General features: G+C 52.1%; 1 protein-coding gene across 9 annotated transcripts in view; it reads right to left on the bottom strand.

The window, feature by feature from the left end:
• MSI2 (musashi RNA binding protein 2) overlaps nucleotides 1-23,604 on the bottom strand; it is a 433,947-nt gene that overhangs the window by 31,661 nt on the left and 378,682 nt on the right. For 5 of the 9 annotated variants that reach the window (XR_005201910.1, XM_017538835.2, XM_037742126.1 and 2 more), the window contains exons 11-12: nucleotides 2,543-2,566; nucleotides 1,063-1,125 (exon numbers count right to left, since the gene is read on the bottom strand). Coding sequence is in view for 7 of the 9 variants with exons in the window: in XM_017538835.2 (XP_017394324.1) it covers nucleotides 1,063-1,125; nucleotides 2,543-2,566 (87 nt within the window). In the remaining 2 variants the exon portion in view is untranslated. Of the gene's footprint in view, nucleotides 1-1,062; nucleotides 1,126-2,542; nucleotides 2,567-20,494; nucleotides 21,879-23,604 lie in introns of those variants that run through there. The other 4 variants (XR_005201911.1, XM_017538839.2, XM_017538837.2 and 1 more) reach the window with 2 other exon arrangements.

Below are 23,604 nucleotides of genomic sequence, written 5' to 3'. Positions count from 1 at the left end.
ACTGACGTTTTCTAATGGGCCTCACTGTGCCAGCTTCTCATCACCCAGGGTGTGGGTTTTTGGCATTTGCCCTCTGGGCTTTTAATGCTCTATTTCCTGGTACCCTCACCAGCCCCCCACCCTGCCTGGCCCCACCCTCCTCAGAGCCCTGTTGCATCAAACTAGGAGCTTCCCTGGGTACTCCAGAGCCCTGTCTGTGGGGTGTTGGGGGAGAGAGCTGCAAACCGTGAGCACTCCGTTCAGGGAGGAGCAGGGGTGGGGAGGGAGCCCAGGGCACAGCAGAAGCCCTGCTCACCTGGGAAGGCAGAGAGCGCTTTGGGGAGAGGGACAAAAGGGACCCTGGGCATCCCGGACATGTCTCAGCTCTGGCCTGACCCTATGATAATGCTGGAAAAGTGTTCCCATGTCAACTTGATGGGTTCCAGACCTCTGAAAGGTTGGCCTTAGAGACTGAAGGGCTGGGGCAACCTCGTGGGACAGAAAGCCCAATTCCCTTGGCTGCGGGAGCTGAGGCGTCTGGCGAAGAAGAGTCTGGGAGGCACAGGGGCTCCAGAAACAGCCGCTTCATTCACAGAGGCCCAGGGCTGGCCCCATGGCTGCTTTCAGGGGCTCTGGGGGTTTAGTCAGAACAGCAAGCCCACCAGTCAGCGCAGCAGGGGCCCAGGGGACAGCCTAGCACTTCTCTAGCTGGCTCAGGGACCCAAGGGAAGGAGGCTGTTGAATTAGCAAAAGCCAAGGAGGGAAATGACCACAGGTACCCAAAGCCAGTTGTCAGGTGATGGGACAGTCAAAGTCAAAAAGAAACTCAGGTTTGTGTTTTTTTTTTTTTCAAGGAGAGAATAATAATCCGCCTTTGGTTTGCAGTCCCATGACTGTGACTGATCCCACTCCAAGTGCCCTGGGTGGCCGGGCTTTGCCCGCACCTCCCTGTCCACCCCCTCCCCGGGGCTGTGGTGAGAGTGGTGTTGGACAGATGCAGCCACACAGATCCGACAGGGCCTTGACCTCCCCCTGCACACTGGGGGCATGCCTGAGAGTCGCCTGTCCCATACACCTTCCTACCTGATCCTCTGGCCGCCGCCACTGCCGCTGCTGCCACTGGTCCATAAGCCGCTGCCGGGAAGCCTGGCCAGGAGAGAGAGGAGCCTGCGTCAAGGAGGAATCCTTGGAAGGGCCAGGCACAGACCTAGGTCCCGGGCCACACAACCCCCGCCCTCCACACAAAGACACGAGTGGGAAGGGATTTTCACGGGGCAGCTTTTGAGAGGGGCACAGAGTAGTGGCTGTCAGGCTTCCAGAAGGCACAGCATCTTTAGGTGTGTTTGATTCTCACCCATTTGTCACCCCAGAAGCTGGATCTAGAAGGCCCACAACAATAATTCAAGAATTGTAGGAGGATTTTTTTCTTGAGAAGCAGGCTTGAGCTCCCTGTTGACCCTGCAGTGACACACGGTGGCTCCCTGGGGCTGTCCTGAGCAGAACCAAGCGTGGCCGGGCTGGGCCACTGCTCCTCACAGAGATCCTGGCAGAGTGGTCAGCCCTGCGCCACAGGCAGGGGCCACTTGTGACAGCCTCGACAGGCAGGCACCTTGGTCGGGAGCTGGCTTAATTCCAGCTGTCCTCTGAAGGCTCCGAAGGTCAGTGTGGCATTTTAAACTCCAGCCTTTTATCAAAACATCACGTCAGCAGTATCACAGCCCCAGACCCAAGGGTGAAGCATTTGGGGGTCCCAGTCGCATATACGCATATACATGGAGCCAGATGGGGGAGAGAGTGAGGGGCTGCAGGGGTCTATGTGGGGTGAGCCCTATGGCTTTATTTGATCTCTGTGTTTCAACTTCCTGAAGCCATTGTATGAATTTAGATGTGGCTCTTCGGTCTGAGCCCCATGGTCCAGATGAAGCTGGCACTGGAGGGTCTCCTGGGGGTCCCTGGAGTCCTTCTTGATCAAGGCTTATGCTATCTAAAAACGCACTGGGTAGCAAGGCTGTCCCAGCAATGGGAGTAACAGCCAGGAGGCCAGGGTAGCCTCGTGTAGCTGCGGAATCCAGATGAAGTCTGCCAAGTCCCCTCCCCTGGGCTTCTCTCAGCCACCAGCACGTGCACGCACAGCCTAGTGCTGGGACACACACAGATAGACTCCCCTACATATAAAGACAAACACTCTCTGCCATCCAGGCAGACGCTTGGAGGCCTGACCCCAAGACCCATTTCCAATGACTGTGGTTTAAATGATGTGCCAGAAGCCAGCTGCAAACTCAATCAACAGCCCCCACCAGGGCTGCTCAACTTGAGCCACTGAGCCTTTTAAACAAGGAACTTCTACAGGACAAGAGGAAGACATGCACCGTCGAGGGCAGGGAGCAGAGGAGGGAGGAAAGCGGAGACAGCTCCCCAACACAGCAAACTAGAAGCCCACTAAACTCTAAGACTATTGTCCTAGCTACACGGTACTACTGAAGGGAAAGAAGTTCAAAGGGGAACAAGCTATTCTAAAAAGGTCAGGCTAAGCTACTTAAAATGTCAATGAAAAGAGACATACTTGCATTTAAATATGGTAATAGGGCTGTTGAAGGGGGAAAAAGAAAGATCCAGGTGAAATGAATGTACGGTTGTCCCTGGCTGCAGGTCTCCCAGCTCCCATGAAGACCACGCATGGTGACTGGAGGCCCTCCCTTCCCCAGAAGGCAGCAAGGAACCCGGAGGCAGACCAAGGAAGGGACCCCCAACCAAGTCCTCTCCCCATGTCTTCCAGGCAGGATCTAGATTTCTGAAGATGAGGGTCGTGGCAGACATTGCTGAAGAAAAATAAGAAGTCAAGTTATTTCTCTCTGTCCCAACCCCCAGGACACCCAGGCTTCTGCTGCTATTAGAGCAAGGCCCAGGGGGCACTGGAGGGAGAGGACGCAGGCGAGTCATTCCTTGGTACTCCTTACCAGGCGCTTACAATGGAAGGTGTCCTCGGAAGCATGGAGGAAAGCCTGCGGGGAGGGGGAAGGAGGAACAGAGTTGGGGAGGGGAGTGTAGTCAATAAGACGACTTGTTAACAAAAGGTCTATTTTGGACAAAAAGTCTGAAAGAGGAAGAAAAAAAAAAACATATCCAAGAAAGGAAATCCATTATCCTTAATCTCGGATATAGGCTCCTGCTGGAGGTGGAGCATCAGATGCTGCTGAGGGCTGGAATGTCATCTCCACCCTGGAGAGGGAGGGTAAGCCGGAGTGACAGGTGAGAAGAGGGGCTGAAGGAGCAGAGCTACCTGGGCTGCCCCTCACACGGCACGGGCAGCTGCTCCGTAGCCACCACCCCCACTGCCTCTCTGCCCTCCTAATGAAATGCCAGGGCCATGCCAACACCTGGCCTAGCCCCTTAGGAGCCTCCTGGTGGGGAGGGGACGGAGCTTGCACCAGCATCCTGCACAGCAGGCCTCCTGGCCCCCCTCCCCTGCTCATCGCCATCCCCTCCCTTCTATTAGGCCATCCAGCCTCAACAGTCACTCCTCATCCCAAAATACATTCTCCATAGGACCTGGCAGACAGGCTCCTGATACCGAGTCCCAGGGCCAGGTCTCTTCTTGGTGGCTGGGCTTGCAGGAGATGGGCAAACACAGATACAAGGTGTGTGTGCACGTGTGTGTTAAGTCTATGTGTGTTGGGTATGTGTTAAGTGTGTGTGGGGTGTTTATGTGTGTAATGTGTGTTTGTTGGGTATATATGTGTTGGATGTGGATATGGATGTGTGTGAGTGTATGTATGTGCTGGATATGTGTGTTGAGTGCACGTATTAGGTACATGTGTTGGGTGTATGTGGATGTGTGCGTTGAGTGTATGTATGTGCTGGGTGTGTGTATGTGTGTTGAGTGTGTGTACTGTGTACATGTTGGGTATATGTGGATATGTGTGTTGAATGTATGCATGTATTGGATGTGTGTGTTGAGTGTGTTGAGTACATGTGTTGGGTTTATGGATGTGTGTTGAGTACATGTGTGTTATGTGTTGTGTATATGTGTTGGGTGTAGTGGATGTGTGTGTTGCGTGTATGTATGTGCTGGGTGTGTTGTGTGAGTGTATGGATTGTGTACATGTGTTGAGGGTATGTGGATGTGTGTGTTGACTGTATGTACTGTGTACATGTGTTGGGTGTGTGTTGAGTGCATGTGTATGTGTTGTGTACATGTGATGGGTGTGTGTGGATGTATTGAGTGTATATATGTATTGGGTGTGTGTGCAAGTGTATGTATTGTATACATGTGTGGGGGGGTATGTGGATGTGTATGTTGAGTGTATGTATGTATGGGGGGGTGTTGTGTGTTGACTGTATGCACTGTGTATGTGTGATGGATGTATATGGATGTGTGTGTTGAGTGTACGTATGTATGGGGGTGTTGTGTGTTGAATGTATGTACTGTGTATGTGTGATGGGTGTATGTAGATGTGTGTGTTGGAGTGCATGTGTGTTGTGCATATGTTGGGTGGAATGGGGCCACCACAGCTGGGGCTGCCAGATGCCAAAGAGGCATCCTGGTGGCCTGAGCCTAATGCTGTGGTGACGGAGGGCACAGGCTGTCTCCAGGACAGGCCCTTCACAGGACACAGGAGGGGTCTGAGGACCAGGAGGCTCCGGGTGGAAAGGATCCTCCGGGATGGACCTAGGAGGGCTGGGAAGTGCGGAGAGAGAAGCCCGGCAGAGTGGCCATGGCCCTGTCTTCAGCATTTCTCCCCAGGCCTTGAGGAGGCAGGGGTCACCTGGGCAGGCTACTTCCTCGGCAAACCAGGAGCTGGGGTGTCAAGGAGGGGACTGCCTTAGCAGAGGGTGCTGGGGGAAGACTGCAGGGAATCAGGCAGGTGGTCTGGCAGGGCTTAAGGCTTCTTCACAGGGCCTCGGGCCAAGCAAGGCTGTGGCAGAGCTCCTGGGTCCATGGGTGTCCACGGCTGCCCACAACTGCCCAGCACCCCACTGCCCAGAGTGGGAAATGATCACTCCCTCCACTGCTGGAAATGCGGTGGGGTGGGGGTTCCTCCTCAATATAGCTTCCCTGGCCAACGTGTGAAGGGAGCCGTCAGGCTCCTCCTCCTGAGGCAGGGCAGCACGGCAAACAGCAGAGCACATGGGCTGGGGGCCTGTCTGGGTTTGATTTCTGATTCAGCCACTTACTAGCTGTGTGACTTTGGGCATGGTGCTTATGCTCTTTGCCTTGATGTCCCTAGCTGTAAAGGAGATGACCATTTTAGTCAGGATTAATATATGCAAAGTGCTTAGATGAATGCTTGGCAGTGAGAAAGCTTAAATTAGTGAGCGCTAGGCCGGTCTCAGTGGCTCACGCCAGTATTCCCAGCACTTTGGGAGGCTAAGGTGGGCAGATAATTTGAGGTCAAGAGTTCAAGACCAGCCTGGTCAACATGGTGAAACCCTAACACTACAAAAAAAAAAAAAATTAGCCAGGCGTGGTGGTGCACACTTGTAATCCCAGCTTCTTGGGTGGCTGAGGCACAAGAATCGCTTGAACCCAGGAGATGGAGGTTACAGTGAGCTGAGATCGTGCCACTGTATTCCAGCCTGGGTGACAGACTCTGTCTCAAACAAACAAACAAACAACTCTTTGGCTGGGCATGGTGGTTCGTGCCTGTAATCCCAGCACTTTGGGAGGCTGAGGCTGGTGGATCACCTGAGGTTGGGCGTTCAAGACCATCCTGGCCAATATGGTGAAACCCCATCTCTACTAAAAATACAAAAATTAGCCAGGCATGGTAGCTTATGTCTGTAATTTCAGCTACTTGGGAGGCTGAGGCAGGAGAATCGCTTGAACCTGGGAGGCGGAGGTTGCAGTGAGCCAAGATCATGCCATTGTACTCCAGCCTGGGTGACAGAGCAAAACTTGATCTCAAAAAAAAAAAGAAAGAAAAAAGAAAAATTGGTGACAGCTGTTATGATGATGAGGCCTACCAGCTGTCAGCCCTGTCTTCAAGACAGGACTCTTCTCCAGGCAGGGGTGTTCTACTGTCTCCACTGCAGGAGCCATGGTCAAGTGGTAGTAAGCACACAGGGGGCCTGAATTCCTTTACTGTTTTTTTTTTTTTTTGAGACAGACTCTCACTCTGTTGTCCAGGCTGGAGTACACTGGTGCAATCTTAGCTTGCTGCAACCTCCGCCTCCTGGGTTCATGCAATCCTCTGTGTCTCAGCCTCCTGAGGTAGCTGGGATTACAGGTGTGTGCCACCACTCCCAGCTAATTTTCTTTAATTTTTTATTTTGTATAGGCGAGGTTTCACCATGTTGGCCAGGCTGATCTTGAACTCCTGACCTCAAATGATCTGGCTGCCTCAGCCTCCCAAAGTCCTGGGACTACAGGTGTGAGCCACCTGAATTTCTTATTGATAACAGTGTGCCTGGCCTGAATTTCTTATTGATAACAGTGGTGTGGTATCCTTCATAATGGCCCCACTTCACAACATCATTTTAGTGGAGCTAAATTTCCATAGCTCAAAATAAGAAGACACATTCTGTTTAGCTCTAACGACAAGTGGGCCAAGGGGTCAGGCATGACCCCAGTGGCTTAATACCTACCATATGTTAATAGTAAGACCAGCAGAAGAGAGAAAAACATTTGGCTGATCAAATCTCAGAGGGCCTGACAGCTACAGGTTGGCCAAGTGGCACCAAGGTACTAGGAATGTATTATGCTCCTCCTGTTTGGGGACCTGAATTTCAAAAAGAGGATGCCTGGGTACAAAAGAATGAAGCACCAACAGTGGAATTCTAGGCATGAACAGACGCCACGGCTTGTTGGAGCTGTCATGTTTAATGGGAGTCAGACTCAAAGACCCATTCTTGCTACAGTGGCGTTTCTCTGTCCCTGAAGAGGGATAAACAAAAGAATCACCCGGCACGGCCTCACAGCCCAGCCTCCAGCCCTGGCTGGCCCCGCTTTACTGAGCAACTGGATACCACACTTCACCTCTTTGGCTCCTGTGTAATTTTCCTCTGTTGCAAGGAGGTTGGGCAAGATGACCTCTAAAGTCCCTTTGCCGCAGACCCTGCCTGAACCTGTGTGAAGGAGGATGACAAATCCAAGTCCTCTGAGGTTGGTGCTAACACAGCTCTGGGGTTAGTGACTCATCTCAGTGAAGGATGTCACCAACCTGCTGATATGGATGAGACACTTTGCTGGACTTTTTGGAGTTATGAAGATCTAGTGCAAATTAGAAGTCAATGGTGCTTTTAGGTTTTGGGATTTTTTTTTTTTTTTTTGAGGATTATATGATACCACACTTACTTTTTATTGCTTCTCTGGCACTTACCAGCTTCTTCCTTACCTAAGCACAGTTATTTTTGTGTGCATATCTTATTTCTCTTGCTGGGTGACAAACTCTTCTAGGGCAGGGACTTCAGTCACATGTCCCATTTAGGATCCAGCCCAGAGTCTACCCCACAGAAGACTGTCAGTGAGCATCAGCTGATGATGGTCAGGATGTTCTGATGCAGTGGATGAGGGTCTGAGCTGGGAGACCCTGGCGCTGCTCTGGGTAAGCTGCCGCTGAAAGGCAGCACAGCCTACAAGCTCCAGCCTCCTTGTCCCCACAAACCTCCACCCCAGGGTGGGGTCACGTTCAACACCCCTGGAGGGGCCAGGAGCATGATTCATCCAGCAGATGGGACACAACTATGGCACATAGGAGAGCCCTGCTCTGTATAGGTGCTGATTCTCAACCCTGGTTGCTCACTGGAACCACCTGGGAAGCTTTAACAAACTCTGACTCTTGGGTTCTGCTCCTGCGATTCTGATTTACTTGGTCTGCAGAGCAGCCTCGGCACTAGGCCCTTTAAAAGCTTCGCAGGGCCAGGTGTGGTGTCTCATACCTGTAATCCCAACACTTTGGGAGGCTCAGGTGGGAGATTATTACCTGAGGTCAGGAGTTCAAGACCAGCCTGGCCAACCTAGTGAAACACTGTTTCTAACTAAACTACAAAAAAGCTTGTTGGGTGTGGTGGTGGACATCTGTAATCCCAGCTACTCAGGATGCTGATTCATGACAATCACTTGAACCTGGGAGGTAGAGGTTGCTGTGAGCCCTTTTGGTGCCATTGGACTCCAGCCTGGGTGACAGAGCCAGATTTTGTCTCAAAAAAAAAAAAACTTCCCAGATGACCCCAGTGTACAGCCCAAGGCTGTAAAAAAGTAAAATTGTGGCACACATCTTCAGTCTGCCAGCCCCTCCACTTTGCAGAAGCAAAGGAACTCCTGAGAATACAGGGTTGGTGCTGACTCTTGCGGCTGGTCCCCTCTGAGAGCCAATGCGGGTGTCTCCACTCAATGCAGTGGTCTTGGTCTAGCCTGGAGGGGCTTTAATCCTGGCCCTGACCCCGCCCACAGAATCGCAGGGAGGGACCCGGGTCTCTGTGTCTTTTAAAGGCCTTCCAGATTATTCTGATGCACAGTGCAGGCAGAGAACCCTTGATGTAGAGAAAGCTTGGGGGTCTTGGTTTTTAATTGCCACTTAGCTACTGAATACTCCCATGGGCTGGGGAGTATTAGGCCATGAACGCTTTTCTTTGCCCTCTCTCCCCTTCTTGGTCTGAGAAGACACTGGCCTGGGAGTGGACTGCCTGGGTACGGTTCCGGCCCAGTTGTACTTATTTCTGTGACCTTGGATGAGTCAGTGGCCCCTCTATGCCTCTCTCAAAGGAGAAGATGAGAGAATCCTGAGGCTCCTTCTGGCTCCAATAGGTGTGATTAAGGGGAAGCTTTATAAAAGACTCTCTTGTATTAGGCATCATCACCAGCCTGAATGCTCCATTATGAAAGAATTTTTCCTATGTTGTGCTTGCTTAAGGCGCTCTCCGCCCCCTTCCCCAGCACGCCCAAATCTCCCCAGCAGCAATTTCTATAGATGGTTCAAACATTCTTGGCTAAACCCAATGTTGCTTCACTGAATCCAAACACTAAAAAATAAGCAACCAAAAGAAGAAACTGTCACCCAGAATGTAGGAAGCATGTCCTCCGAGAGTTTGGAAACACCGCCATCTGTCATCCTGGCTGGCCCGGGATGCTCCCACCTCCCGGGCAGACCAGCCTGATGCGACAGGGCTGGCTCTTTTCAAGGAAATCCACAGTCCTGACTTCTATGCAGAGAAAGAGAGTGGCTGGGGGCTGCAAAGGGGTGAGAGTGGAAAAAGGTGGCTGGGACATGCTTGGAGCGGGAGGACCAAGGAATTCCGATCAGAACAGAGGGTGTAAAAAGGAGGAGTAATTGAGAACCAAAGGGACACACTTACATAATCAGACTGTCACATTTTGATTTGAAGGAAGTAGATGTATTTCCATTTGGAAAACAAAACAAAACAAAACAAAACAACGTACCCCAGAGTTCTTGGCATTTAAAACAGGAATCTGGTTTAAACACATATTTTTAGGAGAAGGCCTGACATTCCCAAGGGAATGTCACCAACACATCACTCCCATGGAGACCCCCGGACAGAGGAGAAGGTTGGGGCTGCTCGTTGGGGAAGGGGGTGCTGGGGAGTGAATATATGGTCTGGAAATGCTTCGCCCTCCGCTACAGCTGGGAAAATGACAAGCATTTGGAACCTGTCATCTGTCCCCCTGCAGAGGGGCCCAATGTGAAGGCCAGGCCTGTCTGCTGGGAAGGGTGAGGTTAGCAGCGCAGGTTGGTCCTGTTGCCTAAAGGAGGAAAGGGGTCTTGCAGTCAACAGCCCTAAGGGCGTCAGTTCCTAAAACACAGGGATGGCACGAAAGTGCCCCAGATAATTTTGAATACAACTGCTGCTTAGCTTAATTTTAAAAAAAGATACGTGACTCTTCAGACTGATAGACTAAAAGGAAGGTGCACTGCCATGTCATACCTTCGTGAGGTTTCAGGGAAGTATTTCTATCAGGGCACCTCTGTTCGGATGAATGGGTTTATGGAAGCAGAAAACAGAAATCAGGCTGCACCCTTGGGAAGCAACCAAGAAATCCTCAGAAGAGACATGTGCAGAAGCAGACGGCCAGCCAGGAGGGGAGGGTGTGTGTCTCTCCGCAGGTCCCCTGCAACTGGCAAGCACTCAGGAGACACAGCGGAGCACCTGTCCCACCCCACTGACCCAGCAGAGGACCAGGAGTGGGTGTAGACCGTTCCCTGCACTCCCAATGCGGGGCCCTTCCCAACTTGGGATCTTCTTTTTGGCAAACAGATTCTGCAGCTTGAGAATTGGGCTTTGGTCTCAACCTCAACCGGTCTCCAGATCAGAATGTGCAGTCTTGGGCTGTGGAGGGAGGGTAGGAGTTGCTGTCGCCACCCCCAGCGTCTCTGAAAGGGGGCATTTTCATCCCACCTCTAGGGGGTGCTCCAGGCCCACAGACGAATTCCACAGAAATTCCTCCTGCCTCCCCTCTTCCCGTAGGCTACCTTTTCTACCTGGGCTGCACAGAAATCCCCTGTGGAGCTTGAAAAATACAAGCTGGGCCCTACCTCCAGAGATTCTGATATGATCTGTCTGGGGTACAGCCAGGGCAACAGAAACTGCCAAAGCTCTCCTGGGAATTAACTTGCAGCTGGATCTGAGAACACTGCAGTAGGTAGTTAGTGTCCTGCGACTCCCTTGGGAGGCCGTTAGCACAAAGCTCTGTCTGGGGACTTTGGCCCAGTATCCTCCCTGGGCCCCTTCTACTCCTGAATCACTCAGTCCCTCCCCAAAGAGGGCTGAGGCCCCATTCAGTACCTGCACTCACCCAGAACTTCTGCAGTGAGTGCAGCAGACCACTAACTCAAGACCCATTCTCAGCCCTGTGCCTTCTAGAAAATATTGAGTGCCTACTACAGGCCAAACTCTATTCTAAGCACTGGAATCATAGCCGTGACCAACACACACAGTCTCTGCCCGCATGGAGTTTAGAGTTCCTAGCTGTGGACAGCAAAGGGGCTCTATTTACGGGACTGGGGTCCCAGGACAGGCTGCACACAAATCAACTCCCCAAGGACAGGTATTTGGCTAATGGTAAGCTGGGCCTGGCCTAAAGGAGGCTATGGCTCACTCTTCCAGGAGGAAGGTTGGGGGACCTGTGCCTCGGACCCCTCTAGCCTGGAACCAGGCCTTTGGCTGCATCTGCTCTATGGTCTTGTAGCTGAGCTCAAGGACCTGGTGGCTACACCAAATGCCGCTTGAAGACAGAGCGGGCACTCAGAAAGCTGGATCCTCAGGGATGGGAATGCGGGAGTGGCCGTTCCAATGAATCCTCTTCTCAAGATCAAGGGGCAAGGGAGAAAGAGAATGGAGGTATTGCCACAGCTATGATCTTGTCCTCCCCTCTCTCACCACTTTGATTCAATTCAGCTAAAAAAACTACTGAGCGGGACACATGAGTAAGACACAGGTAATTCTTTCTAGTTACTATCCATCGAGGTGGGGGCAGGGGACAGATCCCTGGCTTCAGAGGCCCTGGAGAATTTCAGCCTCGGTCATCATTGGCCTGACCATCTAGGGCCTTGGGGGTGATGTGGGTTTCGCTGCAGTGCTGGCCAGACAGTTAGCATCAGTAATGGCTGGTTATTACACGGGCTCCGGCGCTGGTTCCTGGCCCTAGGAGGACACTCAGCTCAGCATCACTCTCTGGCCAGCAGGACTTCAAGGGAGTGTCCACATGGAGTTCATTCCAAATACAGCCCTCGCTATCCTGCGCCAGCAGCCTGGAGCTCCTCCACAGGCCAGGGACACCCACTTCCCCACAGAACAAACATCTATCTGCCTGTCTTTCTGAGACCCAGACTGAGACCTTCAACACGAAGGGATTCCAGCTTCTAACAAGGCATCAACAAACTATCTTGAGAGTTTTTCCTTCTATATCACACCTTCCTCTTCCCTAACTTCTCATAACAACGGCAATTTCTGCTTTTGAGCCACTCTCTCATCTACCACAAATGGATGTCAGGACAAACCACCAATGTTCTGACCACTGATCCTTTCAGAGCTCCCTGTTCCGATGCTTTTTACACTTCTCACTGTACCCACAATTTCAGACACCCAATTGCCAGAGTCACAGTTGTGCTTCCTTCCAACAGGGTCTCTTGCTGAGACACTGAAATCTTAAACTTCGTTTGGGCTCCTTCTCCATGCCTGCTTTCTCCCCAGCTTCATGCCACATGGGCTTTTTCTTTTTTTTTGAGTTGGAGTCTCACTCTGTCGCCCAGGTTGGAGTGCAGTGGCATGATCTTCAGCTCACTGTAACCTCTGCCTCCCAGGTTCAGGCAAGTCTCCTGCCTCGGCCTCCTGAGTAGCTGGGATTACAGGCGCCCGCCACTATCCATTATTTTTAGTAGGGATGGGGTTTCACCATATTGGCCAGACTGGTCTCGAACTCCTGACCTCGTGATTTGCCCGCCTCGGCCTCCCAAAGTGCTGGGATTACAGGCATGAGCCACCGCGCCCGGACACATGGGCTTTTTCCATGAATTTGCCCCAGCAGGATCCTAGACCCCAGTCCAATGCCCCCCCCCCCCACAACACCTCTGCTGACAGGACACCAAACACTCAATTCTTGGGTGCTCTTTTTTTGCTGAAAAACTCCAGATTTCCTACTTTGGCCCGATCACTAGCTTAGTGAGATGAACATCCGTGATCTTAAGTTCCCTCCCCTAGACGCTCCACTACTTTTGTCTCCTGAGTGACGATGTTTCAGATGTTCAAGGGCAGACACAGTCATGCTGGGCACTAAACCTTTTTTTTTTTTTGAGAGAGAGTCTAACTCTGTTGCCCAGGCTGGAGTGCAGTGGTGCGACCTCAGCTCACCGCAACCACCGCCTCCTGGGTTCAAGTGATTCTCCTGCCTCAGCTCCCGATTAGCTGGGACTACAGCCACGTGCCACCACACCTGGCTAATTTTTGTATTTTTAGTAGGGATGGGGTTTTACCACAATGGCCAGGCTGGTCTTGAACTCCTGACCTCATGATCTGCCCCCTTCGGCCTCCCAAAGTGCTGGGATTACAGGCATGAGCCACTGTGCCCGGCCACTGGGCACTAAACCTTTTACTGGTAGACTGTGGAGCAGTCAGGGAGTCTTAGGGGAGAGCCCAGCATGGTGGGAGGCACTTTGGCTCAGGGTAGCAGCCATTTACCAACTAGTACAGCAATATTTAAAAATGTCCACAGCTGGTAGTTTATACCGCTACACTCCAGCCCTCGTTGAAAGCGTGGATGGGAGGACAGCCTTCTCTGTTCCTTACTTTCCTCACCTGTAAAATGGAAGAGCTTGGCTTTGATGATGAGCAAACAGGCATTACACTAATGATCACACAACAGCGGCCGCCATCTGAGCACTTTTCACAGCCACAGAGCATCCCTGCATATCTCAACGAGTCCTTGCTACAACACCACAAGGAAGACATTACTATCCCATTTAACAGATGAAGAAGTCTAGGTCCAGAGAGGTGAAAGCAAACAGTACACACGGTGGTTAAAATCCCGTCTCCCACACTTCCTAGCTGTCAGACCCAAGACAAGTTACTGAACCTCCCTCTCCACCTCCTTCTCCTGCTCTGTAAAACCCGTTAACGACGCCTCCTTGCAGGGCTGCAGTGAAGACCAGTGACTCAGCGAGACGGTGGCACTGGGCGCTCAGCACGGTAATCTGTTGCTTGGTAAGTGGAATAATAACATTTATTTCTATTTTTATTATTATGGCCCAAGGTAATAACTGTAGCGGCGCTGAGAAATCCCTTTGGTGCCTTCCTATTCTAAAATCCTATTAATTTACATGGCATTTCACATCCAAAGAGCTTTAATAGATAACACTGATAATTCGCTTGTGAGTGATGGGGTATGTCTTATCTGAAGTGTAAGCTTAACTCTGGTGGGTTAATCTGACAGCAGGAGGCAAGGGCTTGCAGGGGACCAGTAGGACCAGCTGGGGTGGCCAGTGTCACTTGTGAGGTGATCACCACGGGCATGAATGTGGAGCCTGGCACCCCAGTGCTTGTGCTGGTCAGCTGGACTGATGGCTCCCACTGCCCTCCTGCCTTGATGTGCTGCCCTCGCAACAGGGTCTTGTCCAGCTCCCCCACCTTTTCTAGGAGGGGCTGGACCAGAGGACCCTTCCTGGGTCCTTCCACCAGAGTGGAATCCTGTTGGCTGCTCTGTCCCCAACAACAGGTAGAGGCCCACCTGTCATTCACCACTGTGTCCCCTGCATCGAGGTCAGGGCCTGTGACATAGTGTTTGGTGACTACATGCTAAACACCCAAAGGAAGGATGGCGAGATGGATGGGTGGAGGAGGCATGATAGACAGGGGGATGTGGAGAGGTGCTCCTGGCCTTACCTGAATCCCAGCACCTTCAAAGCTGGTACTAGAGGTCAAGAGAAAGCCTGAAGAAGCCCTAAGCAGGTACCACTAAGGGAACTGTAGTGCTGGCCTCACACCTTTCCCTGCAAAACCAGGCATGCCCTGGGGCCAGCCAAGCACCTGCTCAGACTCAGCATGGGGCAGCAGGGCCTCCGGGGGAGGAAGAGGATGCTACACTCACCTCTCCCTCTCCCACCTCAAAGACAGCCAGCCCTGGCCAGCCAGCATCCAGAGCCCTCTGGGGCTGCACAGCTGTTTGCACAAAGCAGGGGAACAGCCTCCTATGGCAAAGGTGGGGTCAGCATCCCTGGCTCACAGAGCTTGTGTCCAGGATTCCCTGGGTCTGGGAAGAGTGGCACTGGCTTCCCAGTGCCCAAATCTGTTGTCCAGATGTCTCAGCCCAAGGACCAGGGCAGCCTCTGCCCAGACGGGGAATCCATGGAGGCAGGAATGCGAGGGAGGGAAGATACCTACTGTGTCTGGGCCTCCTGCTGGCCCTCGAGGTGGAATACCCTCTCCTCATCATCTGCCTGGCAGACTTCTATGTGTGCTTCAAAACTCGGCTCAGATGTTGCCCACTACGGTCCGAATGTTTATGTCCCTGCCAAAATTTCTATGTTGACATCCTCACCCTCCACGTGATATGAGGAGGTGGGGCCTTCAGGAGTGATTAGGCCATGAGGGCAGAGTCCTCCTGATTGGGATTAGCACCCTTATGAAAGAGACCCCAGAAAGCTGGCCACCCCTTTGACCACGTGAGGACAGAGCAAGAAAATGGCAGTCTACGAACCAGGAAGTGGCCCTCGCCAGATGCCCAGTCTGCCAGTACCTTCATCTTAGACTTCCCAGGCCTCAGAACTGAAGTATAATTTTTATGTTTCCTTTTTTTGAGTCAGGGTCTCATTCTGTCACCCAGGCTGGAATGCAGTGGCACAATCATAGCTTACTATAACCCTGAACTCCTGGGCTCAAGTGATCCTCCCACCTCAGCCTCCCCCGTAGCTGAGACTACAGGTGTGTGCCCCCATGCCTGGCTAATTTTTTAAATATTCTGTTGAGACAGAGCCTGGCTCGGGTCGGGTGCTGATGACTGTCTCCAGCACTCTGCAGAGAATGTGCTTTTGCCCCAGCTGAAGAGACAGAGAGCAGGGGCAGTGACCCGGTTGGCCAGGGTCTCTCAGGGGCAGGGGACCCAAGCTGACCTGGGCTCTGCACAAAAGTCTCTGTGCAGGATTCTTTTCAGTCTGGAGACGAGGGGGCGGGGGGCACACCTTTGCCTTCTGCTTTGTCCCCGGCTGTCAGGAGGCATGAGCTGCCCAGACCTCAGGCCTGGCACTGCCCTTTGCTAGAATTCCACACGCTGAGTAATTTACGGTTTTCTGTTGCGTTGTTTTTTAAGTTGCAGCCTTTCGCTTGTTTCTGCTGATGGAAATGAAAACTGAAGGGCTTGAAGAAAGGTGATTAAGTTCCTGCTAGCAGACTTAATGGGGACTTTGTAAGGCTGGTGGCACAGGGACCTAAGCAGGTGGGGGTGGAGGAAAATGAGATCTGGTGGGTGCAGGAACTCAGTCCACAGAGGACGAGGTGTGGGGTCACCTGCAGCCTCCCTCACTGCAGCTGCTGCCATCCTGCCATATCTGGCAGGGCCCTCTGCTCCCTGGGCCGGGCTGCCTTCCTTGGTCATGACACTAACCCTTTCTGAAGCACTAGATCATTCCTGGTCCCACCAACCCTCCATCAACCTGTGACGATGTGAGGAAGGATTAATAGCCCCATTTGACAGATGGGGAAACTGAGGCCCAGATATGGCCTTATTTTCCTAGTGAGCTAAGGGCAAGAGCTCAGTCTCCTGACTTCCCGCCTGAGGACACAGGGCTCTGGGCTTTGCCATGGGGAGCTGAGCGCTCACTTAGTCACATTTCCCTTTATTTATGCAGAGGAGCTTCAAGAGGCACAGAAAGCTGATCGAAAGCGAAACCCGCAATTCCCGTCAGTTCAGATTGCTCCAATTCATTTCTGCGAACATTTATTAAGTGCCTATTAGGCTCCGTGCTCTGCTTTCATCTGGGAATAGAGTCAACTCCTGATTTTCCACGCCGAGGGAGGAATGTGGCAACATGTCCACAGCCCCTGACGAGCCTCACGCCGTGCTGGTCTGGGTTTGGGGTGTGCCACTGAATTCTACTTCTCTGTCTTCTTTTAAAGCAGCAGACATGCTTTCCTGACTAAGCTTGCCTTTAATATTCAAATGAGAGGATAAGCCCCAAGTATACACAGGGCCAGGTGGCACAGGAGTGGGCCGGCCACGAGAGAGCTGGCTTGTGATTTGAAATCTGGCTGTGGATCTAATCTGGGAAGGGGTAATCCCTAGAGACGAGGCTCCAGGGCTGAAGGGATGTTCAGATTAGAGGGCTGGTGATGAGACAGATGTGTGGGGGCTGCTGTGTCGGGAGGGCTTTCCTTGGCAGGGAACATTTCTGTTTACAGTGCTACAGCATCTAGCTGGGGCCGCTGGACGCGCGAGTCCATACTTATGGCAGCCTACCTGGGAAGCTGACTGGTCTGTCTTGGTATTTCAAGATCTGTTTCCCTACTAGCAAGAAAACAGCCATGGCTCACGGGTTGGGCTCCATTCCGGAAGCCAACCAGAAGCACTGCACCAGGCAGAGCCTGAGGATCTGTCAGGGGTCCCAGCGAGGACATTTCTGGGGCGGGGGCAGGAGATGAAGAAAGAGCCCCTTAAAAACTGAAGCAAGAGGAAAGAGGGAGTTTCCATTTACATGCAAATGAGGGGGATCCAGGCAGCCCAGGATAAGGCTGCAGAGTCTGGGGAGGGGGCTCTGTGCTCTCCCTAAACTAGGCCAGAGAGAGCAGGACACAGGAGATGCCGAGGCAGGAAGCAGCTCCCTGAGCGCACGCCTGGGTCTCGCCCCTCCTGAGTGGGGACTGACCACAGAGGTCTCTGCCACTTGGGTGGGCTGGAGGACGGGGTGGATGGAAGGGCGCTGAAGTTGCCTCCCCCAGTGGCCTAGGTTACCACTCCCAGGCAGGATCCTACGCGTTGAGCATGGCGGCTGCAGTGTTTTTGAATGTTTTGCAGAATGTCAATGATCAGACAGATCTGGCAGGTGGGTGAAGCAGGTTCACGACGCAGCCCCTTGCCTATGGCCAAGGCTTCTCTCAGTCACCCTGTGTACACCAACTCCTCCATCTCCTGAGAACCTGGGCTCTCTTCACTGTTTCCACATCCAAGCTCTAGTCCTCAGGCTAAGACAGACCACTAAGCCTCTGCCTTGGCTCAAAGACCAGAGGACTTGACTAAAGCTTATCTTGCAAGCAGACCTACCGACAATGGGCTACAGCACTGCCCCCAGAGGAACAGGATATGCCTGAGCTGGGATATCCCTCTCCTCGGACACCAACCCTCCCAATTCCCCACTCTTTTAGAGTGACTGCAAATCACCTGGCACTGAGGAACCATCAGTGGACAGGAATAGAGAAGGTAAGCTACATGGCAGACAGGCCAGGAGTCCTGGGGCAGCAACTGGCCACAATGCTAATCACAGCCGTCCTTTCTGCTGAGCTAGGAGTTGGTCTCAACATCATTCTGAAGCCAGTACTCATCAGTCAGCATCAGCACCCAAGAGCAAACCTGTTTTCCATTGCTGAAGAGGTGGGAGCACACACTGGCCCTTCTAGAACCAGAGTCCAAGCTCAGCAGGCTGGGGAAGGTTCTCCCTGCCTGGGGACCCGCGCGGCCCCTGCAGTTTGCATGCGGTATCCTGGGAGGGAGGCTTAAGCACCGAGCCATGAGATGTCAGCTCGGCTCCTGGCCACCACGAGTGCTCTGTAGCTGGGGCTACTATTGGTTGCCAAAATGTTGGTTCAGAGACCTTTTGGCGGTTAGGGCCATGTTAACTCCACTGTCCCCAGTAGAACTGCAAGGTCCGAAGAACCACCAGCCAGCCCCAGGCAGGGAGAGAGGGATGGAGCCAAGCGAGGGGGAGGTGGAGAGGAGAGGAGGTGGGGTGTAGAGAGAAGGGACAGTCCTCCAGGCTCACCCTCATGGCCCCTCACCTCATCAAACTCCTCTGACTCAACTATGGAAGTTCGACCACATCACTCACGACACCCACCATGGCTCCGGCCCTGTAGTGCTCCTCCCACCCAAACTGCTTCTGCAAGCTCCCCGGGCACTGAACTATGCACAATCCCTGGGACCTGCAGTGCTTCCTCTGTCAGGTGTGCAGCAGAAATTGCTAAGCGTCCACTAGTAGCTGTTCCACTCTTTGTTAGTGCCAAAATTGCGTATTTCTAGCTGAGCACATGGCTACCTGAAAAAAAGACACTGCTGAGGTTTCCAGCCAACTGAAACTGGTCATGTGACCGAGTTCTGACCAATGGGATCACAGTGTCCTGCATGACTTCTAAGAAGCATTATTAAAGGGAAGAGGTGTATTCTTCTGGGATGAATATGTGATGGCTGGAGTTTGAGCAGCCTTCTTAGACTATAAGGTGGAGTCTCATGCTGAAGAGAATAGAATGAGATTTGAGAAGAAACCCAGACAATAAATATTATGGAGCCGCAGCCAGACGTCTTTTACATGCGAGATAAATGAATTCTTATTTTGTTTAGTGCATTATTATTTTATGTTTTATTACTTTTGTGTTTCTCTTCTTGCTCAAAACTACCTGATTCAATGTCTAAGCATGTCATTTCTCTGTCTGGGATATACTTCCTTTCATTCTTTACCTGGCTAATTCTATTTGGCTTTTTGAGACCCAGTTCTGGTGTCACCTTCTCTAGAGGGCACTCTGGGCAAGCAGCCCACCTTTCCCTGTCACAGCATACAGAGTTTCCCTCTCTCTTTTCTTTCTTTGAGACATAGTCTTGCTCTGCTGGCCAGGCTGGAGTGCAGTAGTACAATCTCAGCTCACTGCAACCACCGCCTCCCGGGTTCAAGCGATTCTCCTGCCTCAGCCTCCTGAGTACCTGGTACTACAGGCATGCACCACCATGCATAGCTATTTTTTGTATTTTTAGTAGAGATGGGGTTTCACCATGTTAGCCAGGCTGGTCTTGAACTCCTGACCTCAGACAATCTATCCGCCTTGTCCTCCCCAAAGTGTTGGGATTGCAGGCGTGAGCCACTGCGCCGGATCAGAGCATCCCTCTCTCTAGCGAAGTGCCTGTCTCATGATGTTCAACTGGTCTTATCGCTGCTTTTCTCTCCCTTGGCTAGCCCATGAGCATCTGAAGGAGTCAGTCTTATTCACATCCAGATGTCTGGTACATATTTTAGTACCTGATAATCAGCAAAATGGGGAAGGAGGGAAAGAAAGAATAGGGGTGTGACGGTGGGCAGGAAGTCCTAGCAACTCTCTGGCTTCACGTAGGAATCCTGTATCATTCCTTTCACTGATAACGGATCCATCATGGGGGATAAAGAAGCAAAAACCACTCTGGAGAGCTGACTTCATAAGAACATCAATGCCCACTATTTCTAAAACTTCCAATTTTATAGTATTTACCAATTTACAAGGCACATTCATGCACATGTTATCCTTTAATTCTAACAACTCAACTAACTAGGCACTTTCATTTTCTCCAGGGCTTGGAGAGTGCATGACTTGCTCAAACGCACATGGCTACTAAGTGGCCAAGTGGGACCTGGAAACGAGGTCCTCTGGCTTCATATCCAAGAACATTCCCACTGGACACCAGAACCTCCTCCACCTCAGTGCTCTGGGAAGTCAGGAAAGCAAGCCACGTGCACAGCCACACACAGGTCCGTGTGCATGGGTGCGAGCACATGCGTGTGCACTCACCTGGCATACAGATGTGAGGAGCTCCAGATGTGTGTGGCATTTTCACATGAGAGGGGAGCCAGGGTGGGGGAGGGAGCATCGGGGCAATACCGTGCAGCTGGTGCATGCAGATGCTCCGCCACTCTGCTCAAGGACAGACCACCTCAAGCAAGTACAGGGGATGCCAGGAAGCAGGGAGGGCTGGGAACAGGTGGCAGCCGGGGCGGGGGTGGGGGCGCATGCTTTTAGAAACTGCACTAGGCTATCATTGGCGCTGGTTATTCAGTGCATTCACCTCCCCCGGAGCGAGAACAGGACACTGTCAGGCTAAGAGACAGCAGCACACAGCATGTCCGTGGTAAACAATTTATTTTTCTACCTTGGTTGCTTACAGGGGGGAAAAATAAAACGTCATCAGGGAGAAGCACAGATGAATACAGAGATCAAGAAAATTCACAATGGCTAAAACGTTTGTGAGGCAAGCATACTAGGACAAGTTCACCAAAGCAAAGCAATTCACAGCAAAACAAAACATGGGGGGTGGGGGCGGGGGGAAGCCTTGCAGATTTTGTTCTTTGAAAAAAAATAATACTCATGGAAAAGACTGCAGCAAAATAACGGGAAACTAACCAATTATTACATCAAGGATCTTTAATGGGATGAGCCAAACTGCACATGTTGGGTCTCAAGGACAATGACATTCAAATGTATGGATTCACTCACAGCAAATGCATCAGATGGAAGCACGCAGGCCACTTCTCACAAACTACCAGCACAGACAAAGCGGTGACTCTTGAGGGTCCAACTGAGCAGTATACATCATTAATCCAAGAGAGTGGGTATATTTCAGACAGGGAAGCAGAGGCAGTCAGGCCATGGGGAAAGATCCTTCTAAGGGTGATGGGTGGGAGTGCCAGCCCTCAGATGAGTGAGGCCTGCTCAGGATGGGCCCCCTCCTACCCCAATGGTGCCAGCGGGCAAAGCCAGGCCAGCGCGGGCAGGGAGGTGAGCTGGGGAAGGCGGAACCCACTATGGATTGGTGCCCACAGTGCCTGCCATGTGGTGGCATCTGGGTGACTCCACTGTCCCTTCTCAAAGACAGACGGGCTTAGGATTATGGCAACAGCCAGTGGCCCCAAAAGACAAAGATAGTCAGATAGTGTTTATATAGCTCCTCTTCCAGCTTACGTTTTTCACCTTCTTAGAGAATAGTCTGTCTCTCTGTGTGTTCACCTTTATTGCTGTCCATCATAAGACACAGGTGCTCCAAGTCCCGTATCTGCAACCCATCTGGGCCACCAGCAAGTCAAAGCTCACCCCATGAAATATCCCCAACAAGCTTTAAAAAATTTTGATGTCTTCTTCCTAGACGCCCCTGAGGAGGCTTTACGAAGTTTGTGAGAAGTTTCCCTCTGGCCCTGTTACATTCTGAGGAAGTGAAGTCGGTCATAATGCATACAAGAAGCAAAGTGGGAGGGGACTGGAGAATAAGTTAAAAAAAAAAATCGAGTGAAGCAATGAGGACACGAGTCTTTTCTAAGAATTAAAAATCAGAAAAAGAACATTCATTCAAACAGGCAGCTAGGACAGACTTTCAGTGGGTACTGACAGGAGTTGGGGCAGCCCAGGCCAGGACTGTGTCCTCTCCCTCTAGAAATGGTAGCAAACCCCACTTTGCTATGCCTCTCTTAAGAGCTAGTTGATAAAAATTATGTCTTGTGAAATCGGCAAATAGTCTGCAAAGTGAAATAAGAACAGAAATTAACAGATTAAACTGAAATGAGAAGTTGAAGTCCGGAGGGGGGAAAAAGAGAGGAAGCGGGGGAGATCCCTGATCACAACCGTAATAATTCAAGACCGGATCCTGATCCGAGTTCCCAACTGGGGTGGACGCCTGGACGTGGGAAGAAGGAGCTTTCCCAGAGTGGCTGGTCACCACCCAGCATTTCTAGAAAAGGACTACTCCCCACTCTAAAAACTATGCCCTCTCTAGGAACACAACATTTATTGTCACAGAATTCTGAAGGCAGGCATAGCCAGGTGCCACTTGCTACCAGCTGTGTGGCCCAGGAAGGTACCCACAGCCCCACGTCACATGAAGAGAATGAGGCTCCACTAAGAGCGATATCTGTGCCCCCAACCAGGTGACATGGATGTTCGTAAGAAGGGGTGAACCCAGATGGAAAGGGGGACCCTTTCTTAAAGGGATCAGATTGCATCTTCCTGAAAGGGAACCAAGGCTACCCGGTTCATGAGTGAGAACAGCCAGGATGAAGGGTTTCAGAGCTCTCTGGGACCTGGGCGTGCTTTTATTTCTCCCAGTGAGCTGTCTCGCATGGCCCTGCTAGGGGGACTCAGAAAGAGGTGGGAGAGGTTTGGGATCCACACACAGCATAAGGGGGGGGGGGCGGAGGTGGGAAGTGGGTAAAGTAGGCACACAGTGAGGACACTGGAAAGAAAGACCACAAAGAGAAAACGTCAGGACAGTTGGGAGGTGACATGACTGCTGTGAGATGTCACGAAGTCACAGGATGCCTGGGGCATGGCAGGGGTCCCCAGAATCTACCAGATGGAGACAAGGAGAGGGCAGAGGGCTGGGCTGCCCCATCTCTGGGTCCACCTTCTGTACCCCAGCCGCCTCGGCCAGATCCTCCGAGAAACCTTCCTTATTGGCATGAGGTGACAGATGGAAGTCAGAGCATCCCAAAGCTTCCCTGACCCAGAGGCCCTGGCCCTGAGGCCGCAACTCCGCACGCATCAAGTTTGGTTCTAGGAAGGCTGGGCTACTCCCTGCTTTCTTGACTGGAAACGATACACGGACCTACCTAGGCTCTATGTCTGGAAGCATGTGGCTGCCTGGGGAGGCATCTGGGAAAAGCACAGACCCAGCACCCCACAAGGAGCAGCCCGTTTGAGAGGGGGTCAGAAGGGGAATAGACCCCGACCCCAGCCTGGCTCCTCAGATGAGTGGGGCGGGCGGCGAGCCCCAGTCACGGGGCCACCCTTCCCCGTTCATGGCCACTCTACTCTTGCCATCCCTGAGAGCAGGCAGCCTTACTCTTGTGGCCACTGGTGGCCCCTTGCTAGCCATCAGTTAGGAGAATCAAGAGGTTCCCATGGTGAGTGGAAAGGTGGGAAGGATGGGGAAATGGAAGTTTGGTGGCTGAGAGAGAACAGAGCAGCTAACTCCCAAGGTCAGGAAGCTGCCGTCTGTATACTGCAATGCCCCATTTCTGTCCCATTCACACTGAGCTGATTGTATTAAGCTGCAGGGGCTGTGGCCAGGACGAACAGATGGGCCCTGGGTGTAAACACTCCAACCCCACTCTATCCTCCTTCCTCCAGCCCAACCTCCCCCCGCCCACCCCGGTTCCTAAAGCCTTGGCTTTGGTGAAGGGCTGGGCACCCAGGGGACCCTATCTCCCTCTGCCCAGCCTCATTTTGGTCAGTGCTGCATGTTTG

Source organism: Cebus imitator, unplaced genomic scaffold (assembly GCF_001604975.1).
Source record: "Cebus imitator isolate Cc_AM_T3 unplaced genomic scaffold, Cebus_imitator-1.0 Scaffold115, whole genome shotgun sequence".
NCBI classification, from domain to species: Eukaryota; Metazoa; Chordata; class Mammalia; order Primates; family Cebidae; genus Cebus; species Cebus imitator.
This window is presented reverse-complemented; position numbering and strand designations above follow the sequence as displayed.